We start from the raw sequence: 13043 nt of genomic DNA on the forward strand, positions 1-13043 counted from the left end.
TTGCCTCATGTGTCCCCTACTGTGGACCTGGCCTGTAACCCTGGCATGTGCCCTGACTGGGAATTGAACCGGCAACCCTTTGGTTCATAAGCTGGTGCTCAATCCACTGAACCAGTGTTCTTTCTTTTCTTTCTTTTACAACATGTGGTTTTTTATGACTGGCTTCTTATGCACAGAATGGGTTTTTTTGTTTTGTTTTGTTTTGTTTTTGATGTTCATCTATGTTCTGTTATGTTCTTAACATGAACAGATCTGCTTCCCCAAGGCCAGTTTTTGGAACTTGGGCAGGAGTTGAGAGCAGTGTTTACTTATGGTATTGGGCTCCTTTGGGAGGCCTTTGGTGGTGAGCCAGTTGGAGTGTGACTGGTGATGGTTGCTTTCCTGGTTGGCTCTGGCTTCTTTTCTTGGCCCCCTTTGCCCTGGCCCTTTAAGGTTTCCCTTGTCAGGCAGCCCAGTTTCCATGGCAGTTGTAGCCACTCTGCTTGGCCCCAGAGAGTTTCCCTTTCATCCCAGGTCTCTGCTCAGTTCAGCAATAGCTGAGCCTTTGGGGATTCTTTTTTCAGAGCCAGGAACCGTTACCGGATGATGATGAGGAGTTTGAGCTCCCAGACTTTGTGGAGCCCTTCCTGAAGGACACACCTCTCTACACAGACAATACAGCCAATGGCATTGCCCTGCTCTGGGCCCCACGGCCCTTCAACCTACGCTCTGGTCGCACCCGCCGGGCCCTGGACATACCCCTTGTCAAGAACTGGTAAGGCTACCACCTAGGGAGATGGTAGAGCATGTACAGGAGAAGACTCCAACTGGGTGGGTATGCAGGTTCTATTACTGTGGCTGGAAGGAGAGATGGGCCAATCTCTTCTGGGTTTGTTTTCCCAGGTATCGGGAGCATTGTCCTGCTGGGCAGCCTGTGAAAGTGAGGGTCTCTTACCAGAAGCTGCTTAAGTACTATGTGCTTAATGCCCTGAAGCACCGGCCCCCTAAAGCCCAAAAGAAGAGGTAAGGTACCTGCGGGCCCCTGCTCAGACTGTTTTTTATTCTCCCCCCAAAAATCAGCAGGCTAACACACACTTTCCTCATTCCCACCCCAGGTATCTGTTCCGCTCCTTTAAAGCCACCAAATTCTTTCAGTCCACGAAGCTGGACTGGGTTGAGGTGGGGCTACAAGTTTGCCGTCAGGGCTACAACATGCTCAACCTTCTCATTCACCGTAAAAATCTTAACTACCTTCACCTGGATTACAACTTCAACCTCAAGCCTGTCAAGACACTCACCACCAAGGTGCCTGCATTGGACCTTAAGGGTCTCCTGGGTAAAGGGATGGACTGATTTTGCTCTGGCCCCCAAAGAAGGCATACTTTCAGTTGGGACCATTGCTGATTTTTTTTTTCTGTTCTTGCCATCTTCTCCAGGAAAGAAAGAAATCTCGTTTTGGGAATGCTTTCCACCTATGTCGAGAAGTTCTGCGTTTAACTAAGCTGGTGGTGGACAGCCATGTGCAGTATCGATTGGGCAATGTGGATGCCTTCCAGGTAAGGCAGGCATGCCTTACCTGTCTTACATCCCTAACCCCTACCCCAGGTGAAAAACCAGGTGAAACCTGGGCTGATTGTGGAGATGGCTGTAGCTGAAAGCCAGGTGGGGCATTTGTGTTGCAGCTGGCAGATGGATTGCAGTATATCTTTGCCCACGTGGGGCAGCTGACAGGCATGTACCGGTATAAATACAAGCTGATGCGGCAGATTCGCATGTGCAAGGACCTGAAGCATCTCATCTACTACCGCTTCAACACGGTGGGACCCTGCCCATGCACTCACTCTTTCAGAGCCATGTTATTTTACATCTAGTCAGGGTGCTTTCCAGGGACCTATTTGCATCATTACCGCCCTCACCTTGCGAATCTCAGTGGCCCTCCTCCCCTCAATAGTCCCCCCATCCCCAAGCTTACCTGTAGGTCTAAATAGGAAATTTCAGTTACTGGTTTCTGTCTTAAATTTTCTCATTTACCCCATTTTAGCTGTTGAGGTCCCCAATTTTTTCCTTTTTTCCCCCTTTGCTGTCATATGTTCCCCCTCTGTCCCATCTCTGCCCAGTCTGAATGAATTGCTAACTTGGATTCTTGACTTGTGTTTGGCATCATAGGGCCCTGTAGGGAAGGGCCCTGGCTGCGGCTTCTGGGCTGCTGGCTGGCGGGTCTGGCTGTTTTTCATGCGTGGCATCACCCCCTTGCTGGAGCGATGGCTGGGCAACCTCCTGGCCCGGCAGTTTGAAGGTGAGTGGTTTTTCCTGTGCCCAAGTTCTCCTGTTACATCTTTAAGAGTAGATTGTACGCGTGTTTTTCTGTCCCCTGCCCTTGTTTGAGACTGAGAATCCCTGCTGGATTATCTTAAAGGCCCATTCTTTAATGAGTCAGACCTGCTCTTCTGTTTCTTATTTTGTTGTAACTGGTTAGTGAGGGGGTCATAAAGGTAGAGACTCTTGTTAAAAGCAATGAATCTTTTTTCTTTTTTGAGAATTTTTAAAAAAGATTTTGTTTATTTCTAGAGAGGGGAAGGGAGGGAGGGAAAGAAAGAAACATGGATGTGTGGTTGCCTCTCTCGGACCCCAACTGAGGACCTGGCCCACAACCCAGGCATGTGCCCTGATTGGGGATTGAACTGGTGAGCCTTTGGTTCACAGGCCAGCGCTCAGTCCACTGAGCCACACCAACCACAGCTAAAGCAATGAATCTTTTCATCATCTCACTTCTAGGCCGCCACTCCAAGGGGGTGGCGAAGACTGTAACAAAGCAGCGAGTGGAGTCACATTTTGACCTTGAGCTTCGGGCAGCTGTGATGCATGACATTCTGGACATGATGCCTGAGGGGATTAAGCAGAACAAGGCCAGGACAATTCTGCAGCACCTCAGTGAAGCCTGGCGCTGCTGGAAGGCCAACATTCCCTGGAAGGTCGGTATCTCCACAACTCTGAGGAGTCATGTACATCATCTTCCTGAGGGTAGGATTACCACTCTTGGATGCTTTCAGGGGGCCATATGGCTCCCATCACTTTCTTTACTTTTAGACAAGGGAAGGGAGGGAGAAGGAGAGAGACATCAATGTGTAAGAGATACATTGATCCATTGCCTCTCACATGCTCCCAACTAGGGAGGGACCTGGCCTGCAACCCAGGCATGTGCCCTGACTAGGAATTGAGCTGGAGATCTTTTGGTTCACAGACTAGTGCTCAATCCAGTGAGCCACACTGGCCAGGGTTCCCATCACTTTCTCATTTTTCCCTTCACTTTTCTCATTGCCTTTTACACATTCAGGTCCCTGGACTGCCAACGCCCATAGAGAATATGATCCTTCGATATGTGAAGGCCAAGGCTGACTGGTGGACCAACACTGCCCACTACAACCGAGAACGCATCCGCCGTGGGGCCACTGTGGATAAGACTGTTTGCAAAAAGAACCTGGGCCGCCTCACCCGTCTCTACCTGAAGGCAGAACAGGAGCGGCAGCACAACTATCTAAAGGTTAGGCAGAGTGGGCTGGGCTGGGTTGAGGCGGATGGCATGGGTGGACTGCAGAGTTGCGCCCATGCCTTGTGCTGGAGGGACTGGCTACATACAGTTGGAGGCTAATCATTATGTCCACCTTGCAGGATGGGCCTTACATCACAGCAGAGGAAGCAGTGGCAGTGTATACCACCACTGTGCATTGGCTGGAAAGCCGTAGGTTCTCACCTATCCCATTCCCCCCACTGTCCTATAAGCATGACACCAAGTTGCTCATCTTGGCCTTGGAGCGGCTGAAGGAAGCTTACAGGTGAGGAGTGGAGTGGTTAGGTTCCTGTGGGAAGGCGACGGAGAGAATGGCATCGTTGTCAGAGTCCAAAGAAAGGTTTAGCCTCAGCCCCTTCTGGGGTTGGTTTCCTCTTGGTTCTCATTCACTCTCCTTTTGCCTCGTCAGTGTGAAGTCTCGGTTAAACCAGTCTCAGAGGGAGGAGCTCGGGTTGATTGAGCAAGCCTATGACAACCCACACGAGGCTTTGTCCCGCATCAAGCGTCACCTTCTCACACAGAGAGCCTTTAAAGAGGTGAGTGGGGTGCCCCCTGAGTTTTATTTTGGCTCTGTTGTTCATGGCACCCAGGTTGGCCAGTCGCCTCAGGTGATTGGTGGATTGGTGTGAGCCAGTTTCCCTGTCCCACAGGTGGGCATTGAGTTCATGGATCTCTATAGCCACCTGGTGCCAGTGTACGATGTGGAACCGCTGGAGAAGATCACTGATGCCTACCTGGACCAGTACCTGTGGTATGAGGCTGACAAGCGCCGCCTTTTCCCACCCTGGATCAAGCCTGCTGACACAGAACCACCTCCTCTGCTTGTTTACAAGTGGTGCCAAGGTAAACTTTTCTAGAATCACCGCTGAGGAAGGGAGGTGAATTGAGTTCCACATCAGAATTCTCATTTGGGCAGCATAATTCATTTAGTCTCTTGCTGCATGGTACCAAGGAAGTATGTGTTAACGTTAAACTGAACAAAGCTGACACTGCTAGCCATCCACGGGACTGGACAGAGTGGCAGTGCAGTGGGGTTGTGCAATATGGTATCTACTGTGGGCACTTGTGCAGAAAGGGTATTTCTGACCTTCTGGGCACCTGTCTGGCTTACTCTTCAGGCATTAATAACCTACAGGATGTGTGGGAGACAAGTGAGGGTGAGTGCAATGTCATGCTGGAGTCACGCTTTGAGAAGATGTATGAAAAGATCGACTTGACGCTGCTTAACAGGCTGCTGCGACTCATTGTAGACCACAATATCGCTGACTACATGACAGCCAAGAACAATGTCGTCATCAACTATAAGGTGTGTCTTAGGGGCAGGGTAACGAGGAATTGTAGGGGGTATTGCCTTGTGCACTGAGGGTGGGCCTTGGAGAAGCCTAGGATGCGACCAGGGGTTAAGAGTTGTGAGTCTCTCTTTCTAGGATATGAACCACACGAACTCGTATGGGATCATCAGAGGCCTGCAGTTTGCCTCGTTCATCGTGCAGTACTATGGCCTGGTGATGGATTTGCTGGTGTTGGGATTACACCGGGCCAGTGAGATGGCTGGGCCGCCTCAGATGCCAAATGACTTTCTCAGTTTCCAGGACATAGCCACCGAGACCGCCCACCCAATTCGTCTCTTCTGCAGATACATTGATCGCATCCACATTTTCTTTAGGTGAGAGCTTGCCTGGATTCTTACCCCCCCTTTTTTTTTTTTTTTTTATCCTCACCTGAAGACATGTTTATTAATTTCGGGGAGGGGGGATGGGAGAGAGAAATGTCAATGTGAGAGAAGGAAAAAGGCCATCTGTTGTGTCCTGTGTGTGCCCAACTGGGGATTGAACCCACAGTCTTTGGGTATACAGGACAATGCTCCAAACTGCTGAGCAGCCCGGCCAGGACTGGATTCTTATCCTTGCAGGGCATTGAGACATATACCCAGCCTCTGGAAGTGGTTCTTGTACCTTAATTGACTTTCTTCTGGGTTGGGGCTCCAAAATGGAATGAAGTCCTGTGAGTAGGATAGGGGTTTGGGGTGGGCTCCATTACTAGCTGTAGGTCTAATGAGGTCCTAGTGTCTTGGGGCCTCAGCAGTGCACCTTGCCTGTTGTAGGTTCACAGCAGATGAGGCTCGAGACCTGATTCAGCGTTACCTGACAGAGCACCCTGACCCCAACAATGAAAACATCGTTGGCTATAATAACAAGAAGTGCTGGCCCCGAGATGCCCGCATGCGCCTCATGAAGCATGATGTCAACTTGTGAGTCCAAGTGGGGGCTGTGGGAGCTGGAAGAACACCAGCCTGAGGGATTTGGAGATCAATTAGAGGGGATTTAAGAGGTGGTGCCCTAGGTACTCTTTCGGGATATCATTGCTCTGGCCTTTGAAGGGAAGTTTCTTCTAGGAGACTGATGTGACTAAATGTTTTCTCTGGGCAGGGGTCGGGCAGTGTTCTGGGACATCAAGAACCGGCTGCCACGGTCAGTGACTACAGTTCAGTGGGAGAACAGCTTTGTGTCCGTGTACAGTAAGGACAACCCCAACCTGCTCTTCAACATGTGTGGCTTTGAGTGCCGCATTCTGCCTAAATGTCGCACCAGCTATGAGGAGTTCACCCACAAGGATGGGGTCTGGAACCTACAGAATGAGGTACAACTTGGGAAGGGGGCTAGATGTAGCATTGCTACCCCTGTGCCTCTGCGATAAATGGGGGTGAGGGATACCGACCAATTTTTTTTTTTTTTCCGACCAATTTTTCATTATTGATCAGCTGAGGCTTGTGGGTGGGCAGGGCATAGAGTGGTCAGAGTTGGTCCTTGCTCTTGTGGCAGTACTGGAGACAGGTTCACCTTGACCTTGTGGTTTAGGTTACTAAGGAGCGGACAGCCCAGTGTTTCCTGCGTGTGGATGATGAGTCAATGCAGCGCTTCCACAACCGCGTGCGTCAAATACTGATGGCCTCCGGCTCCACCACCTTCACCAAGGTATGTCAGACAGTCAGCACCAGCTTTCACCATGTCCTCTTTCCATCTCGAGTCTCTTTCAACTCTTCCCCTGGTTTGTTCTCCTTTTTTCCCAGTGTTGTCCACTGTACCGGTCACCATGCTTAGAGTGTCAAATCAGCTCGTAGTTATTTGTCTGAGAATTCCCTGTAGGGATTCTTCAGCCTATTTCTGTGTAGTTGTGATGATTCTAAATTAAGGCAAGAGTAGAAATTGGACTTTTATTTTTTAAAGATTTTATTTATTTATTTTTAGACAGAGGAGAAGGGAAGGAGAAAGAGAGGGAGGGCAACATCAATGTATGGTTGCTTCTCACTTGCCCTCTAATGGGGACCTGGCCTGAAACCCAGCCATGCACCCTAACTGGGAATTGAACCAGAAATCCTTTGGTTTGCAGGCCAGCACTCAATCCTCTGAGCCACACCAGCCAGGGTTAGAAGTTAGATTTTTAAGTTTAAACAAACACCACTGATTTTGCATCTTTCCAAGGGCTAGTTATCCAAGTTATGTAGCTCATCTTTTAAAAAGCAACATAGTATGCATGTTGCAAAGCAAGTATAACTAGCAATTTCAGTGTTTATTTTTCTGTCAGTTGTTTCCAAAGGCCCAGCTAAAGGCAGCTGGAATTGAAAAAGAATAATCTGAGGATTTGTTGACTGTGTACACTTAAGTTTTTGCAAGGTTTAAAGTGTCATCTTGCCCTTTCCACTGTCTTTTCTTGCCATTATATTGGTGAACATGAGTGTCCTGGCTGATGCTCTCAAGAGCATCCATAATGCCAAAAAGAGAGGGAAACACCAGATTCTTAGTAGGCTGTGCTTCAAAGTCATTGTCTAATTTCTAACTGAGATGATGAGGCAGAGTTACAGTGGTGAATTTGAAAGCACTGTGATCACAGAGCTGGGAAGATTGTGAACTATACAGGCAGATTAAACAGGTATGGTGTGTGCTGAGACCCAGATTTGATGTACAACTCAGAGATCTAGAAAAATGGCAAAATAATCTGCACCCACCCTGTCGGTTTGTTTTCATTGTCGTGACAGTTTCAGCTGGCATTGTAGTCCACAGAAGGAAGGCGGGGAGGGGGGGAAGCAAAGGGTAGAAAATCCTGGGATTCTTTTTCTAGGACCCTAATACATACATAGAAGTAAAGTGTCTCAATGGATAAAAACAGTCACTTTGTCCTGGTTTCCCTCTGAATGAAAACTGTTAGCCATAGCATTTATCTTTGATTCTGACTTTCGTATCCCTTCAGATATGTAGCACACATAACTAATGCTTTAAATTTGTTAGAGATGTTTCTTTTGAGGATACATTTTATCTTAATATTCCTTACATAAAATTTCTCATGATACTTTTGTTTTTTTGTTTTTTTTTGGACTGTAGAGCAAGGAAGAAGCTTGTCTTTTAGATTGGTGATTCCCTCTGAGGGTGAGATAATAGGAATTGTTTCTCATTTATTCCATTGATGCTAGTTGGTAACTACTGCTTTCAGGGCATCATGGACACACTACACATAAGATAGAGTCTCTGCCTTCATTGAGTGCATGTACCTAGTTGGAGACACAGATGCATAGTTAGAACTCTAGTAGAGCTATTTTATCATTTGGGACTCTGAGAATGCTGAAGTTGATGACTAGCCCACTCTGGGAGAAGGAGAGGTAAGGCTTCCTGAAAGAAATAACATGATGAGGCGGTGAGGGAGGGCATTCCTTCAGCCAGGAGTATGGAAAGGTAGTTAGCATGGTATATATTTGGCTATAAGAAATTGAGAATTTACTGGAGTAAAATGGTGGAATTGGGACTTTTAGTGGGTGGGGGCTGGATGGATAAGCAAGAGCCAGATTGTGGAGGACATTACATGGTTCGTTAAAAGTTTAGAGCCCTGGCTGGCGTAGCTCAGTGGATTGAGCACGGGCTGGGAACTAAAGTGTCCCAGGTTCAATTCCCAGCCAGGATACATTCCTGGGTTGCAGGCCAGAACCCCCAGCAACCGCACATTGATGTTTCTCTCCCTCTCTCTCTCTCTCTCTCTCTCTCTCTCTCTCTCTCTCCCTCCCTTCCCTCTCTAAAAATAAATAAATAAAATCTTTAAAAAAAAAAAGAGTTTGTATTTAAAAAAAAAAGTTTAGTAAGAGTTAAGATTTACTGAAGCATGGGAGTGACTTTTTTTTTCTTTTTTGAAGATTTTGCTTATTTTTAGAGAGAGGGGAAGGGAAGGAGAGAGAGAGAAACATCAATGTGTGGTTGCCTCTCATGCGCCCCCTACTGGGCACCTGGCCTGCAACCCAGACATGTGCTCTGACTGGGAATCGAACCAGCGACCCTTGGGTTCACAGGCCAGCATTCAGTCTACTGAGCCACACCAGTCGGGGCAGGAGTGACTTTTTTAGATTTCTGTGGTAGGCGGTTCACTCTTTTAGCTGTGGGGAAGACGGGTTTAGAGGAATGGGATATGAGATCGGGTTTGGGAACTACACCTGAGTCCAGATAAAAATTATGAATGCATTGAAAGTACAGGTCAGGACAGGAGCACAGATTAGATAAGTAGTTAGCAGGTAAAATGAGCAGAGCCTCATTTTGATGGGATGCCAGAGATACAGGAAGAAGTCAAAATAACATTCAGTTTTGGCATGTGTGACTAGGAGGGTAAATACTGATATCACCGTCTGGAAAACTACCAGAATTGCAGGTTTAGGGGGAAAATAAATGAGTTTAGTTTAGGATGTAAACGCTTTGAGGTGCCTGAGAACATCCAGGTGGGGGTGTCCAGTAGGTATTTATGTATTTCTTTAATTCTGTGATAAACACATACATATGTGTATGTCTTTATTTCCCCCCTAGTGATTAGTGCCTCTTAAATTGATGGTCTCTTAGATTTGATGAAAAATACTGAGTTTGAAGCTCCAGAGAAAGAAATGAAGTGAGAGAGTAAGAGCACTAGGGGTAACTTACAGGTCCCTTTAGGATGTCCAAGTGGGGGCATTTTACAGTCAGGAGCTTGGAGATGATGTCTGAGTTGATACAGTTTTAGGAACCTGTCAGCTTAAAGAAGATGGTTGAAAGCTCAAGAGTGAGCAAGATTATCCAGGAAATGTATAGGGAGATGAATTTGGGCCCATTAGTAACACGGAGCAGCAGTGTGTCCAGACAGAGAGCGCTGGGTCATGGGAGCCAAGGCTGTCAGGAGGGGGTGGCCACTTAACAGTTGCAGTTGCCTAAGAGTCTTTCAGTCAGATAAGGTCTGAAAAGTATCCATTGGATTTGGCAATCTGGACGTCATTGGTGACCTTAGCAAGGGCTGTTTCAGAAATAGTAGGGATAGAAGCCAGATTGCAGTGGATGAGGCTTTATGGGAAGTGAGGGAGTGGAAACAGCAAGGACTGTCAGTTTGCCAGAGCTGGAGGAAGGAGGAAGGACATTAGATGCCACCTAGAGGGAGATGTAAGGCAAGGCAGGTATTTTTAAATGGGAGTGACTTGGGTCTGTTTTCATTGAGGAGGAGCCAGTAGTGGTTCAGGGTGCAAGTGTGGTAAGTGAGGGAGCAGTGTTCTGGAGGGGTTGTGTAGGGTTGGTAGAAAAGGCAAGCAGAGGAAACATCCTCTGAACATAACAGAAAAGAGTTCTGGATAGATGTGAATGTAGATAAGTATTTTTATTTTATTGATTGATTTGAGAGAGAGAAAAAATTGATTTATTGTTCCACTTATGTCTGTGTATTCACTGGCTGATTTTTGTATGTGCCCTCACTGGGGATCAAAGCTGCAGTGTTGGCTTATCAGGATGACCCCCAACCAACTGAGCTACATGGGCAGGGCTGAATGTAGATAAATTTAGTAGGAAGTTATAACAAGTCTTGAATTCTTCAGCTTTGCTTGGGCTGGAGTAAGGGGTCCGGGGTTTCAGATTTTTTTTCTTATAATCCTCACCTGAGGACAGGCTTATTGCTTTTAGAGAGAGAGTAAGAGAGGGAGATAGGGAGAGAATCACCAACTTGAAAGAGAAACAGCGATTGGTTGCCTTTTGTAGGAGCCCTAACGGGAGATGGAACCCGCAACCTAGGCATGTGCCCTGACTGGGAATCAAACCGGAGGTCTTTTGGTTTGCGGGACAACGCCCAAACAACTGAGCCACGCTGGCCAGGGCCAGCGTTGTGGACTTTCAGGCACAGTGTTGGGGTGTGGTAGGGCTGTTGAAGAAATTGTATGCTGAGGGCCTAGTGGGTGTCAAGAAAATGAAGACAACTGTGAGTGAGAGTGTGAATTCTTCCCAGAAGCACTCAGATAACCAATGATGGGATGGAGAAAGTGAATAGATCATTACAGTGATTTAGGATTGGGGTTTTGCTGCAAGGTTGTTGTGGAGTGGTAAGGGATTGTATGCAGGGGAATTAAGGGTGCTGGCTCCTATTGGAATCCTGGATTATAGTGGGGTGGTGAGAAGAACGAGAGTGAAAGAGGCCATTGCCCTTAGAAAAAATGGACAGATCAAGGGTATGGGTATGAGAGTTAAGAGCTTGAATAATGCAGAATGTCAGAAGTTAGATAGCTGTGTACTCTAGTGCTTAGAAGGACAGGTTCTGGAATCAAGTTGGGTTTAGATCAGCACTCTTTCACTTTAGTAGTTGGGACTTCGGGCAGATCACCGCTTTGGGCATTAGTTCCCTCATCCATAAAATGGGTGTACTGATATATTACCCGGCTTTGTGAGAATTAAATAATGCATATGGTCAACTATATTACTCAGGAAATTGTTTAATAAATGTATGCTGTCATTAATTAGAGGGGTCAGAGATTACAATCAGCTAGAATATTGGGATTTGTTTCTTGAGGTATGGTAAAATAAAGCATTTCTTAAAATAAAATTTCCTGGTATTTCAGGGTTGCTAGTAAAAGAGAAATATCCAGTAGAGCTAGAGGTGGCCTTATTCCTGCCCCGTAAAGTTTTCCTTCCCCATTGGACTCTTGCAGTCATTGCTGCCACTACCACTTGAGGTGCTCCCACCATTCTTGCTCTAGGTATATGCTGTGCTCTAGCCCAAGCTTAGAGCCAGGACCCTTCTCTTCAGCTCTGGTAGTAACTGTGAAATAAGACTGGGATATTTAAACAAGACTTTCATTTGAAAGGTCCAGGAGTAACAGAAGGAAAATAGAGATACATCTTGTTAGGTAACTGACTTAGAAGGTCCAGCTACTTAGTTTTAGGTTATGAAGGGCTGTAAGGCTACCTTCCTGCTTAGGTCCCTGCCGCCTCACAAACAGTAGGCACTCTGTCCTGCCTGCTGGGGAGCCCTTTAAACATGTCTACATGGCTTGAAGTCTAAAGTCAACAGAGAGAGACCTCGAGAGAACACCTTTGCCTGGCAATAGATGTATTTTTCTGTTCTCTTTTGTTTGTTTTTGTTTCAACATTCGTTTATTTATTTATTTGTGAAGACTTTATTTACTTAGAGCATCGTTAGGTTTATAATAAAATTGAGAGGAAGGCACAGAGGTTTCCCGTATATTCCCTGGCCCCGCACACACATATCCTTTCCTATTTATCAGTATCACTCACCAGAGTGGTGTAATTTTTACCAGCAATGAACCTACATTGATACATCATGAACACCCAAAGTGCATACAGTTCACTTTTGGTGGTATATAGTCTGTGGGTTTGGTTAAATGTATTGTGACACGTGGCATGTGTCCATGATAAGTGTCACACTGAGTATTTTCACTGTCCTAAAAATCCTCTTGTTTTCTGCCTGTTTATCTCTCCCTCTGCCATCCATTTACTTTTTTTCTTAATTGATTGATTTTAGAGGGAGGTGGGGAGGGCAAGAGAAACATCAACTGCTCTACCTGTCCATGCACTTAATGGTTGCTGCTTTAAAAAAATTTTTTTTATGATTTTTTTTTAGGATTTTATTTATTTAAGGGAAGGAGAAAGAAAGGGAGAGAAACATCAGTGTGTGGTTGCCTCTCTCATGTGCCCCCTACTGGGGACCTGGCCTGCAGCCCAGCCATGCGTCCTGACTGGGAATCAAACTGGGTGACCCTTCAGCTCACAGGCCAGCACTCAATCCACTGAGCCACACCAGCCAGGGCCAGAATTCTAATATATTCTTTACCTTAAAGTCTTGCTTATATCATTTGGTGTTTTGTGGTTTAATCTTTTTTTATTGATCTTTTCAAAGAATGAGCTTTGCCCTGGCTGGCATAGCTCAGTGGATTGAGCGCGGGCTGGGAACCAAAGTGCCCCAGGTTCGATTCCCAGCCAGGGTACATTCCTGGGTTGCAGGCCATAACCCCCAGCAACCGCACATTGATGTCTCTGTCTCTGTCTCTCTCTCTCTCCCTCCCTCCCTCCCTTCCCTCTCTATAAATAAATAAAATCTTAAAAAAAAAAAAAAAAGAATGAGCTGTGGTTTCATTGGTATTATTCTTTTTCTACTCATTGAAATAGAAAATGTATCTATTGATTTATGTTTTTATGTTATCTTTTTGCTAACTTCTGGTTTA

At 46.4% G+C, this 13043-nt stretch overlaps 1 protein-coding gene across 1 annotated transcript in view; it reads left to right on the forward strand.

Annotated features, from left to right (window-relative positions):
• PRPF8 (pre-mRNA processing factor 8) overlaps nt 1–13043 on the forward strand; it is a 31724-nt gene that overhangs the window by 4357 nt on the left and 14324 nt on the right. Inside the window, exons 9-24 of the mRNA XM_028519358.2 lie at nt 564–754; nt 883–1002; nt 1095–1284; nt 1416–1535; nt 1662–1796; nt 2146–2275; nt 2755–2951; nt 3314–3520; nt 3649–3812; nt 3957–4083; nt 4198–4390; nt 4666–4853; nt 4975–5213; nt 5652–5798; nt 5977–6187; nt 6406–6522. Of these exons, the coding sequence (XP_028375159.1) occupies nt 564–754; nt 883–1002; nt 1095–1284; nt 1416–1535; nt 1662–1796; nt 2146–2275; nt 2755–2951; nt 3314–3520; nt 3649–3812; nt 3957–4083; nt 4198–4390; nt 4666–4853; nt 4975–5213; nt 5652–5798; nt 5977–6187; nt 6406–6522 (2676 nt within the window). The remainder of the gene's footprint in view (nt 1–563; nt 755–882; nt 1003–1094; nt 1285–1415; nt 1536–1661; nt 1797–2145; nt 2276–2754; nt 2952–3313; nt 3521–3648; nt 3813–3956; nt 4084–4197; nt 4391–4665; nt 4854–4974; nt 5214–5651; nt 5799–5976; nt 6188–6405; nt 6523–13043) is intronic.

Source organism: Phyllostomus discolor, chromosome 8, assembly GCF_004126475.2.
Source record: "Phyllostomus discolor isolate MPI-MPIP mPhyDis1 chromosome 8, mPhyDis1.pri.v3, whole genome shotgun sequence".
In the NCBI taxonomy this organism is placed as follows: domain Eukaryota; kingdom Metazoa; phylum Chordata; class Mammalia; order Chiroptera; family Phyllostomidae; genus Phyllostomus; species Phyllostomus discolor.